General features: G+C 56.2%; 1 protein-coding gene across 4 annotated transcripts; it reads right to left on the reverse strand.

Annotated features, from left to right (window-relative positions):
- Nucleotides 1-210: 210 nt before the first annotated feature.
- Nucleotides 211-8,404, reverse strand: gng3 (guanine nucleotide binding protein (G protein), gamma 3). Of its 4 annotated transcripts, none has more exons than XM_059955163.1 (4): nucleotides 8,072-8,404; nucleotides 7,969-8,041; nucleotides 6,386-6,488; nucleotides 211-449 (listed from the first exon to the last, which is right to left on the reverse strand). In XM_059955163.1, the coding sequence occupies exons 3-4, from the start codon at nucleotides 6,485-6,487 to the stop codon at nucleotides 321-323; spliced, it is 231 nt and encodes a 76-aa protein (XP_059811146.1). In that variant the 5' UTR covers nucleotide 6,488; nucleotides 7,969-8,041; nucleotides 8,072-8,404; the 3' UTR covers nucleotides 211-320. The 4 variants fall into 4 exon arrangements, with proteins under 4 accessions (XP_059811146.1, XP_059811144.1, XP_059811145.1 ...); XM_059955161.1 differs by having other exon boundaries at nucleotides 6,386-6,491; nucleotides 8,072-8,397; XM_059955162.1 differs by having other exon boundaries at nucleotides 7,969-8,404.
- Nucleotides 8,405-17,471: the final 9,067 nt, after the last annotated feature.

A 17,471-nucleotide genomic window follows, 5' to 3' on the forward strand; every position in this document is an offset into this window, starting at 1 on the left:
AGCTCGGATGGAAAGCACGCAAGGGGCCGGCCGGATTCGAACCCAGGACCATTGGCCTCAAAGTCCGGTGCTGATGCCGCTACGCCACCGGGAGGCATGATCTGAATCAAATGGCTAGCATGGACTCGAAGGGCCAAAGGGTCTCTCCCCCCCCCCCCCACCCCACCCACAGTGGTCCTGAAAAGTAAACAAGAGAGGCAAGGAGGGTTTTAGAACAAGCGAGAGGCCACTTTATTGGTGTGAAGATGATCTGTTTACCAGCGACACCAGCGAGTAACATGAACACAGGAACCTGCTCCTTCAGGCAGTGACGGCCGGTCTCATAAGAGAGTGCAGAAGAACTTCTTCTCGCGGAAGGGGTTCTCGGAGGTGGGCACAGGGGTGATAAGAGGGTCCTCGCAGGTGTGTGCGTTGCAGTAGGCCATCAGGTCCGCCGCAGCTTTCGAGACCTGTCCGGGCCAGTGGAGGGGTGTGAGAAGAGTTAGGGAGGAAAGGAGGGGGAGAGAGGGATGGAGAAAGTTAGAGAAGAGGATTAAAGAGGCGCGGTTGAGGCAAATGTCACCTTATGCAGAATGGTTACTTTCGCTCTTGCCTCTCCTACGATCTTGTTGTGTGCCAACCAGTTGCGTAAATGCCCTTGGGGGGGGGGCGGGTGCGGAAGGTGCCCCATTTCCCTCTGGGACAAGTTGTCAAACTGTGCATTCCTTTTCCACTGCACAGCCCTTCTCCCGGAGTGTCCCTGCCCCGCCAACTCTCGCTGATTTTCACCGGCACCCCGCCCGGGTGCACTCGCGCCTCGGCAGGGCAGCTCCTCCGGCCATGAGCATGAGGGTCACACACACCACAGAAACCAGCCGCCCCTCTCATTGCCTCTGTAAAGCAGCCAGCCCCGGGGCAGTCTCTCTTCGCATGGATTCCATAGTTTTCTCTAGCGATCAGCACATTGTGAGCCAATGGGCCTCTGAGGTGCTGTAAGTTTCTGTCTCCATGGCTTGCTCTCTGAAGAAGACGAATCTCAGAGTAGTATACTGCTTACATACTTAGACAATACAGGCCCTTCGTCCCACAATCCTGTGCCAAACATGTACGTACTTCAGAAATTACCCAGGCTTGCCCACAGCCCTCTATTTTTCTAAATTCCATGTACCCGTCCAGGAGTTTCTTAAAAGACCCTATTGTTTCTGCTTCCAGCACCGTCACTGGCAGCCCATTCCACACACTCACCGCTCTCTGTATGAAAAACTTACCCTGACATCTCCTCTGTACCTACTCCCCAGCACCTTAAAACTGTGCCCCCTCGTGCTGGTCATTTCAGCCCCAGGAAAAAGCCTCTGACTATCCACACGATCAATGCCTCTCAACATCTTATACACCTCTATCAGGTTACCTCTCATCCTCTGTCACTCCAAGGAGAAAATGCAGAGTTCACTCAACCTTTTCTCATAAAGCATGCTCCCCAATCCAGGCAACATCCTTGTAAATCTCCTCTGCACGCTTTCTATGGTTTCCACGTCCTTCCTGTAGTGAGGCGACCAGAACTGAGCACAGTACTCCAAGTGGGGTCTGACCAGGGTCCTATATAGATGCAACATTACCTTTTGGCTTTTAAACTCAATCCCTCAGCTGATGAAGGCCAATGCACCGTACGCCTTCTTAACCACAGAGTCAACCTGTGTAGCAGCTTTGAGTGTCCTATGGACTCAGACTCCAAGATCCCTCTGATCCTCCACACTGCCAAGAGTCTTACCATTAATACTATATTCTGTCTTCATATTTGACCTACCAAAATGAACCACCTCACACTTATCTGGGTTGAACCCCATCTGCCACTTCTCAGCCCAGTTTTGCATCCAATCGATGTCCCACTGTAACCTCTGACAACCCTCCACACTATCTACAACACCCCCAACCTTTGTGTCATCAGCAAATTTACTAACCCATCCCTCCACTTCCTCATCCAGGTCATTTATAAAAATCACAAAGAGTGAGGGTCCCAGAACAGATCCCTGAGGCACACCACTGGTCACCAACCTCCATACAGAATATGACCCATCCACAACCACTCTGTGGGCAAGCCAGTTCTGGATCCACAAAGCAATGACCCCTTGGATCCCATGCCTCTTTACTTTCTCAATAAGCCTTGCATGGGGTACTTTATCAAATACCTTGCTGAAATCCATATACACTACATCTACAGCTCTATCTTCATAGCATGTTTAGTCACATCCTCAGAGAATTCAATCAGGCTGGTAAGGCACAACCTGCCTTTGACAAAGCCATTCTGACTATTCCTAATCATATTATGCCTCTCTGAATGTTCATAGACCCTACCTCTCAAGATCTTCTCCATCAACTTGCCAACCACTGTAGTAAGACTCACTGGTCTATAATTTCCTGGGGTAACCCTACTCCCTTTCTTGGATAAAGGAACAACATCCGCAACCCTCCAATCCTTCGGAACCTCTCCCGACCTCATTGATGATGCAACGATTATCGCCAGAGGTTCAGCAATCTCCTCCCTCGCCTCCCTCAGTAGCCTGGGATACATCCCGTCCGATCCCGGTGACCTATCCAACTTGATGCTTTCCAAAAGCTCCAGCACATCCTCTTCCTTAATATCTACATGCTCAAGCTTTTCAGTCCACTTCAAGTCATCCCTACAATTGCCAAGATCCTTTTCCACAGTGAATACTGAAGCAAAGTATTCATTAAGTACCTCTGCCATCTCGCCTGTTCCATACACTTGATAGGTCCTATTCTCTCACATCTTATCCTCTTGCTCTTCACATACTTGTAGAATGCCTTGGGGTTTTCCTTAATCCTGTTCGCCAAGGCCTTCTCATGGCCCCTTCTGGCTCTCTTAATTTCATTCTTAAGATCCTTCCTGCTAGCCTTATAATCTTCTAGATTCCTATCATTACCTGGTTTTTTGAATCTTTTACCTCATTATGATCTTGCACTTTATCGTTCACCTGCACTGCACTTTCTCTGTCGCTGTAAAAATTTTAATCTGCATTCTGCTATTGTTTTACCCTGTGCTAACCGATGCAGCTACAGAGAGGATTAGGAGTTTGAGGAGATTTGGTTTGTCACCCAAAACACTCGCAAATTTCAGCAGATGTACCTTGGAGAGCGTTCTGACTGGCTGCATCACCGTCTGGTATGGGGCTACTGCACAGGGTTGAAGTAAGCTTCAGAGAGTTGTAAACTCAGTCAGCTCCATCACAGTCACCAGCCTCCGTAGTGTCCAGGCCAACTTCAAGGAGCGATGCCTCAGAAAGGCAGCATCCATCATTAAGGACCCTCACCACCCAACACACGCCCTCTTTTCATTGTTACCATCAGGAAGGAGGTACAGAATCAGGAACCATTTCCGATCGCAAGACCCTGCAGCGGGTAGTGAGGTCAGCTGAGAAGATCATCAGGGTCTCTCTTCCCGCCATCACTGACATTTACACCACACGCTGCATCCGCAAAGCAAAGAGCATTATGAAGGACCCCACGCACCCCTCATACAAACTCTTCTCCCACCTGTCATCTGGAAAAAGGCACCAAAGCATTCAGACTCTCACAACCAGACTATGTAACAGTTTCTTCCCCCAAGCTATCAGACTCCTCAATACCCAGAGCCTGGACTGACACCTTACTGCCCTATTGTCCTGTTTATTATTTATTGTAATGCCTGCACTGTTTTGTGCACTTTATGCAGTCCTGGGTAGGTCTGTAGTCTAGGGTAGTTTTTTTCTGTGTTTTTTTTTGTGTAGTTCAGTCTAGTTTTTGTACTGCGTCATGTAACACCATGGTCCTGAAAAAACGTTGTCTCATTTTTACTATGTACTTTACCAGCAGTTATGGTCAAAGTGACAATAAAAGTGACTTGACTTGACTTGAACAGCTTCTTCCCCTCTGCCACCCGATTTCTGAATAAGCATGAACACTACCTCAATACTCTTTCATTTCTATTTTTGCACTACTTATTTAACTATATTTACTGAAATTCACAGTTTTTCTCTATTATCATGAATTGCATCGTACCGCTGCTCCAAAGCGCACACATTTCACCAGATGTGCCAGTGATATTAAACCTGAATCTGCTGCCACCTCAAGGGATTGTCAGACCCGATTGTCAGCTTATCACTCAGTAGCTGCGTTCAAATCAAAAAATAAGCCCCCCCCCCCCCCCACCTTGTGCAAGATGCACAATCAGGGATCTCCCGTCCAGAAGGGGAATATCTGCCTGAATTCCCGTCTCTCGATCAGCGATCGAGGAGATAGAGAGAGAGAGCGGTGGGGTAAAAACAGCAGAGCACAGGTGAGGAGTGAGGGGGATCAGTGTGACTAGGGAGGGGAGCCCATGTTCCCATGGGCTGGCCTGCCGAGACTCCCTTCCCTCCAGGGAAAGCAGGGTGGAGGGGTACCCTGTCCACCTCTGGCTTAGCGGTTAGTACAGCATTTTATGGTACCGGCGACCCGGGTTCAGTTCCCGCCACTGCCTGTAAGGAATTTGCACATCCTCCCCGTGACCGCGTGTGTTTCTTCAGGGCGATTTTACTGGACCGGTTGGTCAATCGGTCATTGTAAATTGTCCCGTGATTAGCTTAGGGTCAAACCGGGAGTGTTACTAGGCAGCGCGGCCCGAAAGAGACAACTCTGCACTGTTTCTCGGTAAAAATATAAAGGATGTAGTGGACAGCGGGCAATCATAGACGCAAGAGAGTGTGCAGATGCTGGAAATCCAGAGGAGCACACGCACAAGCTCAGAGTGCTGGAGGAAGTCAGCAGGCCTGCCTGCATCTGTGGAAGGGACTAAACATTTTGGGCCGAGACCTTTCATCGGCCGCTGCCCTCACATGAAGAGGGTGCTGAAGTGAGAAGCTCCCTTGTTCAAGGTAAATCAGTGGGGACTGAGTGTGAAGAAGCATCACAGAGACCATGGGCTGAATGGTCACCTGTCAGTACCAAGGTCGGTCTGAGGTTCGTGTTTTCTCCCTCTCTCCCCTCTCTCTCCCTCCCTCCCTCTCTCTCCCCCTCCCTCTCTTCCCCTCCCTCTCTCTCCCTTCTCTCTCCCTCCCTCCCTCTCTCTCCGTCTCCCTCTCTCTCCCTCTGCCTCCCTCTCTCCCCCTCCCTCTCTCTCCTCTCTCTCTCCCCCCTCTCTTTCTCCCCCTCCCTCTCTCTCTCCTATGCTATGAAATTTTTGGCTATACAGCAGCAGTACAATGCACTATATAATTCCAAAATCTGTAAATTACAGTTAGAAGAATGTTTATTTAAAAAGTTAAATTAAATAAGTAATGCAAGAACAGAAATAAAAAAGTAGTGTTCATGGGTTCAACGTCCATTCAGAAATCGGATGGCAGAGGGGAAGCATCTGTCCCTGAATCGCTGAGTGTGTGCCTTCAGGCTCCTGTACCTCCTTCCTGATGGTAGCAATGAGAACAGAGCATGTCCTGGGTGGAGGGGGTCTTTAATGACAAACGCTGCCTTTCTGAGGCACCGCTCCTTGAAGATGTCCTGGATACGATGGAGGCCGGTGCCCGTGATGGAGCTGACTGAGTTTACAACTCTCTGCAGTTTATTTTAATCCTGTGCAGTAGCCCCCACACCCCTCCATACCAGACGGTGATGCAGCCAGTCAGAATGCTCTCCATGGTACATCTGCAGAAATTTGTGAGTGTTTTAGTAGACAAACCAAATCTCCTCAAAGTCCTAATGAAATATAGCCACTGCCTTGCCTTCTTTGTGTCTGCATCGATATATTGGGCCCAGGATAGATCCTCAGAGATAGAGACTCCCAGGAACCCCTGCTTTTCCCTCTTTCTTTGTATTATTCAGAGACCCATCACAGTAAATGGCCTTTCCGGCCTAACGAGCCTTCCCCACCCAATTACACCCACGTGACCGTTAACCAACCAACCAGCACGTCTTTGGACTATGGGAGGAAACCGGAGCACCCGGAGGAAACCCACACGGTTGTGAGAAGAACGTACAAACTCCTTAGGGGCAGCGGTGGGAATTGAACCCAGGTCACTGGTGCTGTAGTAGGGTAACACTGACCTCCACACTACTGTACGGCCCCTCCTCACTCTCTATTCTGGATGCCTGTCGTCCGTCTCTCTCTCTCGCCCTCTCTATCTTCCTTTCTGTCTTTCCCTCGCCTCTGCCTCATTATTGCCCTCCCATTCTCACCCTATTTCTCTCTCTCTCTCTCTCCCACTCCCTCTTAATCTCTCTCACTCCCTCTCCCGCTCCCTCCCAATCTCTCTCTCTCCCTCCTGTTCCCACCTCTCTCTCTTTCTCACACACTCCCCCCCGCCCCTTTTCCAATCTCCCCCTTCCCTCCCGCTCCCCCTGGGCTGTGAGGTGGGGATCTGGGGCAAGTCCCGACCTTTATCCGGTACATGCTGGCCTCGATTTTCAGCTGTTCGACCAGTTTCCGCGCCTGGGCGATGCTCATGGTGCTGTTGACCGGGGTGTCTCCTTTCGGCATGCTTCTGGTGGTGGGGGGGGGGGAGATGAGAAGAGAGAGGGAGGGGTGACAGGGAGAGAGGGGAAGGAGGGGGAAGTGGGAAAGAGAGTGAAGGAAGGAGGTTGAGGAAGGGGTGAATGAAAGGGAGTGGTGATGGGGAGGGTTCAAGGAGAGAGGGAGAGGGGAGAGCAAAAGGGAGGGAGAGGGGAGAGCGAAAGGGAGGGGAGGGGAGAGAGGGAAGAGGGGAGAGAATGGTGAGGGGAGAGAGGGGAAGGGGAGAAGGGAGAGGGAGGAATGGGGAGGGTAAAAGAGGGAAGGCGGAACGGTAGGGAGAGGGAGGAAGCAGAGGTGTGAGGAGAGGAGAGAGTGGGAAAGGAACATTCGAAAGAGAAAAAAGGGACCGAAGAGAGAGAAGTGGAGGACAGGGGAGTGTGGAGGGAAGAGGTCAAGGAGAGGGAAACGTGAGGGGAGTGAAAGGGGGAGAGAGTAGGGATTGAGGAGGGAGAAATGTAAAGAGATAAAGGGAGAGAGACAGGCGGAGTAAGAGATAGAGACTGAGAGTCAGGCCCTGCACATATCCTTAAGACATTCCCCTGACCTTCTCCTTCCCCCCCAACCCTACAGGGAGGGGGCTGCCCCCACCCTCCTCAGCATCAGCCCCCTCGGATCGGTCTCACTGCCTACCTCACCCACACAACACCAGAGCCCTCACCTCCCTGAGCTGACCGGGGCTGGGGAGGGTGGGGACAGATAGAGAGGCCAGTCGGCCCCTCTGAGGCCCTCCTCCCTCCTTCAGCCTCTGCCCCCCCACCACACAGGAAGGAGAGGGGAAGGGGGGGAGGAGGGCAGTCGTTGAAGGTCCCTTGAGCTGACGGCAGCCAATCGATCGAAATCCACCTCCCTCCATGCCCGGAATTTCCTGCAGATTCCCTCCTCCAATGTTGTGACCTCCGCCCCCGCCCCCATCGGACACCCGAGGCTGGTTTAAGGATGCTCCCCGTCTTCTCGGACCCCTCAGAACCGACAAGCTTGGCCGGGCAGCCTCCCACCTTCTCCCCAGGATGAGGACCGGTGGCAAAGTGGGGAGGGGAGGGGATGGGGGGGGAGAGGCCACTCAGTGTTAGGCTGGGAAAGTGGTCTCTCCTCCCCCCCATCCCACTCACTAGGTTGGTCACCTCCGAACTTAACCCCACCCCGTGCGACCGCCGGTCCCTCCCCCCTCCCCTCAGCTCATCCTCCACCTCCCAACCTCCCCCCACCCACGGCAGACAGTGGGGGAGGAGGGAGAGCCCTAGGGAGGAGAGGTGTGTGGGGTGTCTCCCCACCCCGAGGTCCCAGAGAGGCCGCCTTCTCCCCCCAGCACCCCGATCAGATGTCTTCGGGTATCTGTGCGTGGGAAGGGGAAGGGAGGGAGGGCGGAGGGGCGCGTTAACCATGGAGTCGTGAGGGATACGGAGAAGACTGGAAAAGCCGAGGGAAATGAGACCAAAACACACACTCACCTCCGCCGATCAATGCAGACTGGGGAGGGTCAGGGTAAAAAGGATGCTCCCTCTCTCGTTCTATCTCTCTTTCTCTCTCTCCCTCTCACGTTCTCTCTCTTTTTCTCTCAGTCTCTTTCCGTCTCTCTCAGTCTCTCGAACGCTTTCTCTCTCGTTCTATCCGTCTTTTTCTCCTCCGTCTCCTTCCCTCTCTCTTCCTGCGTCCCTATCTCCGTCTGCCTCTCCCTCCCCGTCTCTCTCTCTCTCTCTCCCCCCTCTCCTCTGCGGCAGCCCTGCTGAACAGAGAGAAGTAAATGGTTCTGTCTCTCGCCCTCGGCTGTCCGAGTCAGGGTCAGTGGGAGGAGAGCAGAGGAATCAGGTTTATCCGCCACGCCGCTCGTCCTTTCCTCGCCCGAGGGGGAAAGCCGCCTCCTTCCCCGACACTGCGGGCGGGCGGGGCGGGGTAGACCCTCCGGCTGGGCGGGAGGGATCGGTGGGCGAAAAGATGACCCGCAGCCTGCGGTCCCCGGCTGGGGTGGGGACGGAGGGAGGGTACATCGTACTCAGGGTCTGTAAGGTTGGGGGAGGGAGGGGGTACATCGTACTCAGGGTCTGTAAGGTTGGGGGAGGGAGGGGGTACATCGTACTCAGGGTCTGTAAGGTTGGGGGAGGGAGGGGGTACATCGTACTCAGGGTCTGTAAGGTTGGGGGAGGGAGGGGCACATCGTACTCAGGGTCTGTAAGGTTGGGGGAGGGAGGGGGCACATCGTACTCAGGGTCTGTAAGGTTGGGGGAGGGAGGGGGTACATCATACTCAGGGTCTGTAAGGTTGTGGGAGGGAGGGGCACATCATACTCAGGGTCTGTAAGGTTGGGGGAGGGAGGGGGTACATCGTACTCAGGGTCTGTAAGGTTGGGGGAGGGAGGGGTACATCGTACTCAGGGTCTGTAAGGTTGGGGGAGGGAGGGGCACATCGTACTCAGGGTCTGTAACGTTGGGGGAGGGAGGGGGTACATCATACAGGGTCTGTAACGTTGGGGGAGGGAGGGGCACATCGTACTCAGGGTCTGTAAGGTTGGGGGAGGGAGGGGGTACATCATACTCAGGGTCTGTAAGGTTGGGGGAGGGAGGGGGCACATCATACTCAGGGTCTGTAAGGTTGGGGGAGGGAGGGGGCACATCATACTCAGGGTCTGTAAGGTTGGGGGAGGGAGGGGGCACATCATACTCAGGGTCTGTAAGGTTGGAGGAGGGAGGGGGCACATCATAGGGTCTGTAAGGTTGGGGGAGGGAGGGGGTACATCGTACAGGGTCTGTAAGGTTGGGGGAGGGAGGGGGTACATCGTACAGGGTCTGTAAGGTTGGGGGAGGGAGGGGGCACATCATACTCAGGGTCTGTAAGGTTGGGGGAGGGAGGGGTACATCGTACTCAGGGTCTGTAAGGTTGGGGGAGGGAGGGGGTACATCGTACTCAGGGTCTGTAAGGTTGGGGGAGGGAGGGGGCACATCGTACTCAGGGTCTGTAAGGTTGGGGGAGGGAGGGGGCACATCATACTCAGGGTCTGTAAGGTTGGGGGAGGGAGGGGCACATCGTACTCAGGGTCTGTAAGGTTGGGGGAGGGAGGGGTACATCGTACTCAGGGTCTGTAAGGTTGGGGGAGGGAGGGGGCACATCGTACAGGGTCTGTAAGGTTGGGGGAGGGAGGGGCACATCGTACTCAGGGTCAGTAAGGTTGGGGGAGGGAGGGGGTACATCGTAGGGTCTGTAATGTTGGGGGAGGGAGGGGCACATCGTACTCAGGGTCTGTAAGGTTGGGGGAGGGAGGGGGTACATCGTACTCAGGGTCTGTAAGGTTGGGGGAGGGAGGGGCACATCGTACTCAGGGTCTGTAAGGTTGGGGGAGGGAGGGGGCACATCATACTCAGGGTCTGTAAGGTTGGGGGAGGGAGGGGGCACATCATACTCAGGGTCTGTAAGGTTGGGGGAGGGAGGGGGCACATCATACTCAGGGTCTGTAAGGTTGGGGGAGGGAGGGGGTACATCGTACAGGGTCTGTAAGGTTGGGGGAGGGAGGGGGTACATCGTACAGGGTCTGTAAGGTTGGGGGAGGGAGGGGGCACATCGTACAGGGTCTGTAAGGTTGGGGGAGGGAGGGGCACATCGTACTCAGGGTCTGTAATGTTGGGGGAGGGAGGGGCACATCGTACTCAGGGTCTGTAAGGTTGGGGGAGGGAGGGGGTACATCGTACTCAGGGTCTGTAAGGTTGGGGGAGGGAGGGGGTACATCGTACTCAGGGTCTGTAAGGTTGGGGGAGGGAGGGGCACATCGTACTCAGGGTCTGTAAGGTTGGGGGAGAGAGGGGTACATCGTACTCAGGGTCTGTAAGGTTGGGGGAGGGAGGGGGTACACCGTACTCAGGGTCTGTAAGGTTGGGGGAGGGAGGGGCACATCGTACTCAGGGTCTGTAAGGTTGGGGGAGGGAGGGGGTACATCGTACTCAGGGTCTGTAACGTTGGGGGAGGGAGGGGGTACATCATACAGGGTCTGTAACGTTGGGGGAGGGAGGGGGCACATCGTACTCAGGGTCTGTAACGTTGGGGGAGGGAGGGGCACATCGTACTCAGGGTCTGTAAGGTTGGGGGAGGGAGGAGGTACATCATACAGGGTCTGTAACGTTGGGGGAGTGAGGGGGCACATCATACTCAGGGTCTGTAAGGTTGGGGGAGGGAGGGGGCACATCATACTCAGGGTCTGTAAGGTTGGGGGAGGGAGGGGCACATCTTACTCAGGGTCTGTAAGGTTGGGGGAGGGAGGGGCACATCATACTCGGTCTGTAAGGTTGGGGGAGGGAGGGGGTACATCATACTCAGGGTCTGTAAGGTTGGGGGAGGGAGGGGGCACATCATACTCAGGGTCTGTAAGGTTGGGGGAGGGAGGGGTCACATCATACTCAGGGTCTGTAAGGTTGGGGGAGGGAGGGGGCACATCATACTCAGGGTCTGTAAGGTTGGGGGAGGGAGGGGGCACATCATACTCAGGGTCTGTAAGGTTGGGGGAGGGAGGGGGTACATCGTAGGGTCTGTAATGTTGGGGGAGGGAGGGGCACATCGTACTCAGGGTCTGTAAGGTTGGGGGAGGGAGGGGCACATCGTACTCAGGGTCTGTAAGGTTGGGGGAGGGAGGGGGCACATCGTACTCAGGGTCTGTAAGGTTGGGGGAGGGAGGGGCACATCGTACTCAGGGTCTGTAACGTTGGGGGAGGGAGGGGCACATCGTACTCAGGGTCTGTAACGTTGGGGGAGCGAGGGGCACATCATACTCAGGGTCTGTAACGTTGGGGGAGGGAGGGGTACATCGTACTCAGGGTCTGTAACATTGGGGGAGGGAGGGGGCACATCGTACAGGGTCTGTAAGGTTGGGGGAGGGAGGGGGCACATCGTACTCAGGGTCTGTAACATTGGGGGAGGGAGGGGGCACATCGTACAGGGTCTGTAAGGTTGGGGGAGGGAGGGGTACATCATACTCAGGGTCTGTAACGTTGGGGGAGGGAGGGGCACATCGTACTCAGGGTCTGTAACATTGGGGGAGGGAGGGGGCACATCGTACAGGGTCTGTAAGGTTGGGGGAGGGAGGGGGCACATCGTACAGGGTCTGTAAGGTTGGGGGAGGGAGGGGCACATCGTACTCAGGGTCTGTAAGGTTGGGGGAGGGAGGGGCACATCGTACTCAGGTTCTGTAACGTTGGGGGAGGGAGGGGGCACATCATACAGGGTCTGTAAGGTTGGGGGAGGGAGGGGCACATCGTACTCAGGGTCTGTAAGGTTGGGGGAGGGAGGGGCACATCGTACTCAGGGTCTGTAACGTTGGGGGAGGGAGGGGGCACATCGTACAGGGTCTGTAAGGTTGGGGGAGGGAGGGGGCACATCGTACAGGGTCTGTAAGGTTGGGGGAGGGAGGGGCACATCGTACTCAGGGTCTGTAAGGTTGTGGGAGGGAGGGGCACATCGTACTCAGGGTCTGTAACGTTGGGGGAGGGAGGGGGCACATCATACTCAGGGTCTGTAAGGTTGGGGGAGGGAGGGGCACATCGTACTCAGGGTCTGTAAGGTTGGGGGAGGGAGGGGGCACCGTACTCAAAGTCTGTAAGGTTGGGGAGGGAGGGGGTACATCGTACTCAGGGTCTGTAAGGTTGGGGGAGGGAGGGGGCACATCGTACTCAGGGTCTGTAAGGTTGGGGGAGGGAGGGGGTACATCGTACTCAGGGTCTGTAAGTTTGGGGAGGGAGGGGGTACATCGTACTCAGGGTCTGTAAGGTTGGGGGAGGGAGGGGCACATCGTACTCAGGGTCTGTAAGGTTGGGGGAGAGAGGGGTACATCGTACTCAGGGTCTGTAACGTTGGGGGAGGGAGGGGGTACATCGTACTCAGGGTCTGTAAGGTTGGGGGAGGGAGGGGCACATCGTACTCAGGGTCTGTAAGGTTGGGGGAGAGAGGGGTACATCGTACTCAGGGTCTGTAAGGTTGGGGGAGGGAGGGGCACATCGTACTCAGGGTCTGTAAGGTTGGGGGAGAGAGGGGTACATCGTACTCAGGGTCTGTAAGGTTGGGGGAGGGAGGGGCACATCGTACTCAGGGTCTGTAAGGTTGGGGGAGAGAGGGGTACATCGTACTCAGGGTCTGTAACGTTGGGGGAGGGAGGGGCACATCGTACTCAGGGTCTGTAAGGTTGGGGGAGGGAGGAGGTACATCTTACTCAGGGTCTGTAAGGTTGGGGGAGGGAGGGGGTACATCATACTCAGGGTCCGTAAGGTTGGGGGAGGGAGGGGGCACATCATACTCAGGGTCTGTAAGGTTGGGGGAGGGAGGGGGTACATCGTAGGGTCTGTAAGGTTGGGGGAGGGAGGGGGTACATCGTAGGGTCTGTAATGTTGGGGGAGGGAGGGGGTACATCGTACTCAGGGTCTGTAAGGTTGGGGGAGGGAGGGGGCACATCGTACTCAGGGTCTGTAATGTTGGGGGAGGGAGGGGGCACATCATACTCAGGGTCTGTAAGGTTGGGGGAGGGAGGGGGCACATCATACTCAGGGTCTGTAAGGTTGGGGGAGGGAGGGGGCACATCGTACTCAGGGTCTGTAACGTTGGGGGAGGGAGGGGGTACATCATATTCAGGGTCTGTAAGGTTGGGAGAGGGAGGGGCACATCGTACTCAGGGTCTGTAAGGTTGGGGGAGGGAGGGGGCACATCGTACTCAGGGTCTGTAAGGTTGGGGGAGGGAGGGGCACATCTTACTCAGGGTCTGTAAGGTTGGGGGAGGGAGGGGGTACATCATACAGGGTCTGTAACGTTGGGGGAGGGAGGGGCACATCGTACTCAGGGTCTGTAAGGTTGGGGGAGGGAGGGGGCACATCGTACTCAGGGTCTGTAAGGTTGGGGGAGGGAGGGGGTACATCGTACAGGGTCTGTAACGTTGGGGAGGGAGGGGGCACATCATACTCAGGGTCTGTAAGGTTGGGGGAGGGAGGGGGCACATCATACTCAGGGTCTGTAAGGTTGGGGGAGGGAGGGGGTACATCGTACTCAGGGTCTGTAAGGTTGGGGGAGGGAGGGGCACATCGTACAGGGTCTGTAAGGTTGGGGGAGGGAGGGGGTACATCATACTCAGGGTCTGTAAGGTTGGGGGAGTGAGGGGGCACATCATACTCAGGGTCTGTAAGGTTGGGGGAGGGAGGGGGCACATCGTACTCAGGGTCTGTAAGGTTGGGGGAGGGAGGGGGTACATCGTACTCAGGGTCTGTAAGGTTGGGGGAGGGAGGGGGCACATCATACTCAGGGTCTGTAAGGTTGGGGGAGGGAGGGGGTACATCGTAGGGTCTGTAATGTTGGGGGAGGGAGGGGCACATCGTACTCAGGGTCTGTAAGGTTGGGGGAGGGAGGGGGCACATCGTACTCAGGGTCTGTAAGGTTGGGGGAGGGAGGGGCACATCGTACTCAGGGTCTGTAACGTTGGGGGAGGGAGGGGCACTTCGTACTCAGGGTCTGTAACGTTGGGGGAGCGAGGGGTACATCGTACTCAGGGTCTGTAACATTGGGGGAGGGAGGGGGCACATCGTACTCAGGGTCTGTAAGGTTGGGGGAGGGAGGGGGCACATCGTACTCAGGGTCTGTAACATTGGGGGAGGGAGGGGGCACATCGTATAGGGTCTGTAAGGTTGGGGGAGGGAGGGGGTACATCATACTCAGGATCTGTAACGTTGGGGGAGGGAGGGGGTACATCGTACTCAGGGTCTGTAAGGTTGGGGAGGGAGGGGGTACATCGTACTCAGGGTCTGTAAGGTTGGGGAGGGAGGGGGCACATCGTATAGGGTCTGTAAGGTTGGGGGAGGGAGGGGGTACATCATACTCAGGGTCTGTAAGGTTGGGGGAGGGAGGGGCACATCGTACTCAGGGTCTGTAAGGTTGGGGAGGGAGGGGGTACATCGTACTCAGGGTCTGTAACGTTGGGGGAGGGAGGGGCACATCGTACTCAGGGTCTGTAAGGTTGGGGGAGGGAGGGGGTACATCATACTCAGGGTCCGTAACGTTGGGGGAGGGAGGGGCACATCGTACTCAGGGTCTGTAACATTGGGGGAGGGAGGGGGCACATCGTACAGGGTCTGTAAGGTTGGGGGAGGGAGGGGGCACATCGTACAGGGTCTGTAAGGTTGGGGGAGGGAGGGGCACATCGTACTCAGGGTCTGTAAGGTTGGGGGAGGGAGGGGCACATCGTACTCAGGGTCTGTAAGGTTGGGGGAGGGAGGGGGCACATCGTACTCAGGGTCTGTAAGGTTGGGGGAGGGAGGGGGTACATCGTACTCAGGGTCTGTAAGTTTGGGGAGGGAGGGGGTACATCGTACTCAGGGTCTGTAAGGTTGGGGGAGGGAGGGGCACATCGTACTCAGGGTCTGTAAGGTTGGGGGAGAGAGGGGTACATCGTACTCAGGGTCTGTAACGTTGGGGGAGGGAGGGGGTACATCGTACTCAGGGTCTGTAAGGTTGGGGGAGGGAGGGGCACATCGTACTCAGGGTCTGTAAGGTTGGGGGAGAGAGGGGTACATCGTACTCAGGGTCTGTAAGGTTGGGGGAGGGAGGGGCACATCGTACTCAGGGTCTGTAAGGTTGGGGGAGAGAGGGGTACATCGTACTCAGGGTCTGTAAGGTTGGGGGAGGGAGGGGCACATCGTACTCAGGGTCTGTAAGGTTGGGGGAGAGAGGGGTACATCGTACTCAGGGTCTGTAACGTTGGGGGAGGGAGGGGCACATCGTACTCAGGGTCTGTAAGGTTGGGGGAGGGAGGAGGTACATCTTACTCAGGGTCTGTAAGGTTGGGGGAGGGAGGGGGTACATCATACTCAGGGTCCGTAAGGTTGGGGGAGGGAGGGGGCACATCATACTCAGGGTCTGTAAGGTTGGGGGAGGGAGGGGGTACATCGTAGGGTCTGTAAGGTTGGGGGAGGGAGGGGGTACATCGTAGGGTCTGTAATGTTGGGGGAGGGAGGGGGTACATCGTACTCAGGGTCTGTAAGGTTGGGGGAGGGAGGGGGCACATCGTACTCAGGGTCTGTAATGTTGGGGGAGGGAGGGGGCACATCATACTCAGGGTCTGTAAGGTTGGGGGAGGGAGGGGGCACATCATACTCAGGGTCTGTAAGGTTGGGGGAGGGAGGGGGCACATCGTACTCAGGGTCTGTAACGTTGGGGGAGGGAGGGGGTACATCATATTCAGGGTCTGTAAGGTTGGGAGAGGGAGGGGCACATCGTACTCAGGGTCTGTAAGGTTGGGGGAGGGAGGGGGCACATCGTACTCAGGGTCTGTAAGGTTGGGGGAGGGAGGGGCACATCTTACTCAGGGTCTGTAAGGTTGGGGGAGGGAGGGGGTACATCATACAGGGTCTGTAACGTTGGGGGAGGGAGGGGCACATCGTACTCAGGGTCTGTAAGGTTGGGGGAGGGAGGGGGCACATCGTACTCAGGGTCTGTAAGGTTGGGGGAGGGAGGGGGTACATCGTACAGGGTCTGTAACGTTGGGGAGGGAGGGGGCACATCATACTCAGGGTCTGTAAGGTTGGGGGAGGGAGGGGGCACATCATACTCAGGGTCTGTAAGGTTGGGGGAGGGAGGGGGTACATCGTACTCAGGGTCTGTAAGGTTGGGGGAGGGAGGGGCACATCGTACAGGGTCTGTAAGGTTGGGGGAGGGAGGGGGTACATCATACTCAGGGTCTGTAAGGTTGGGGGAGTGAGGGGGCACATCATACTCAGGGTCTGTAAGGTTGGGGGAGGGAGGGGGCACATCGTACTCAGGGTCTGTAAGGTTGGGGGAGGGAGGGGGTACATCGTACTCAGGGTCTGTAAGGTTGGGGGAGGGAGGGGGCACATCATACTCAGGGTCTGTAAGGTTGGGGGAGGGAGGGGGTACATCGTAGGGTCTGTAATGTTGGGGGAGGGAGGGGCACATCGTACTCAGGGTCTGTAAGGTTGGGGGAGGGAGGGGGCACATCGTACTCAGGGTCTGTAAGGTTGGGGGAGGGAGGGGCACATCGTACTCAGGGTCTGTAACGTTGGGGGAGGGAGGGGCACTTCGTACTCAGGGTCTGTAACGTTGGGGGAGCGAGGGGTACATCGTACTCAGGGTCTGTAACATTGGGGGAGGGAGGGGGCACATCGTACTCAGGGTCTGTAAGGTTGGGGGAGGGAGGGGGCACATCGTACTCAGGGTCTGTAACATTGGGGGAGGGAGGGGGCACATCGTATAGGGTCTGTAAGGTTGGGGGAGGGAGGGGGTACATCATACTCAGGATCTGTAACGTTGGGGGAGGGAGGGGGTACATCGTACTCAGGGTCTGTAAGGTTGGGGAGGGAGGGGGTACATCGTACTCAGGGTCTGTAAGGTTGGGGAGGGAGGGGGCACATCGTATAGGGTCTGTAAGGTTGGGGGAGGGAGGGGGTACATCATACTCAGGGTCTGTAAGGTTGGGGGAGGGAGGGGCACATCGTACTCAGGGTCTGTAAGGTTGGGGAGGGAGGGGGTACATCGTACTCAGGGTCTGTAACGTTGGGGGAGGGAGGGGCACATCGTACTCAGGGTCTGTAAGGTTGGGGGAGGGAGGGGGTACATCATACTCAGGGTCCGTAACGTTGGGGGAGGGAGGGGCACATCGTACTCAGGGTCTGTAACATTGGGGGAGGGAGGGGGCACATCGTACAGGGTCTGTAAGGTTGGGGGAGGGAGGGGGCACATCGTACAGGGTCTGTAAGGTTGGGGGAGGGAGGGGCACATCGTACTCAGGGTCTGTAAGGTTGGGGGAGGGAGGGGCACATCGTACTCAGGGTCTGTAAGGTTGGGGGAGGGAGGGGCACATCGTACTCAGGTTCTGTAACGTTGGGGGAGGGAGGGGCACATCGTACTCAGGGTCTGTAAGGTTGGGGGAGGGAGGGGCACATCGTACTCAGGGTCTGTAACGTTGGGGGAGGGAGGGGGCACATCG

This window comes from Hypanus sabinus, chromosome 31, assembly GCF_030144855.1.
Source record: "Hypanus sabinus isolate sHypSab1 chromosome 31, sHypSab1.hap1, whole genome shotgun sequence".
NCBI lineage: Eukaryota > Metazoa > Chordata > Chondrichthyes > Myliobatiformes > Dasyatidae > Hypanus > Hypanus sabinus.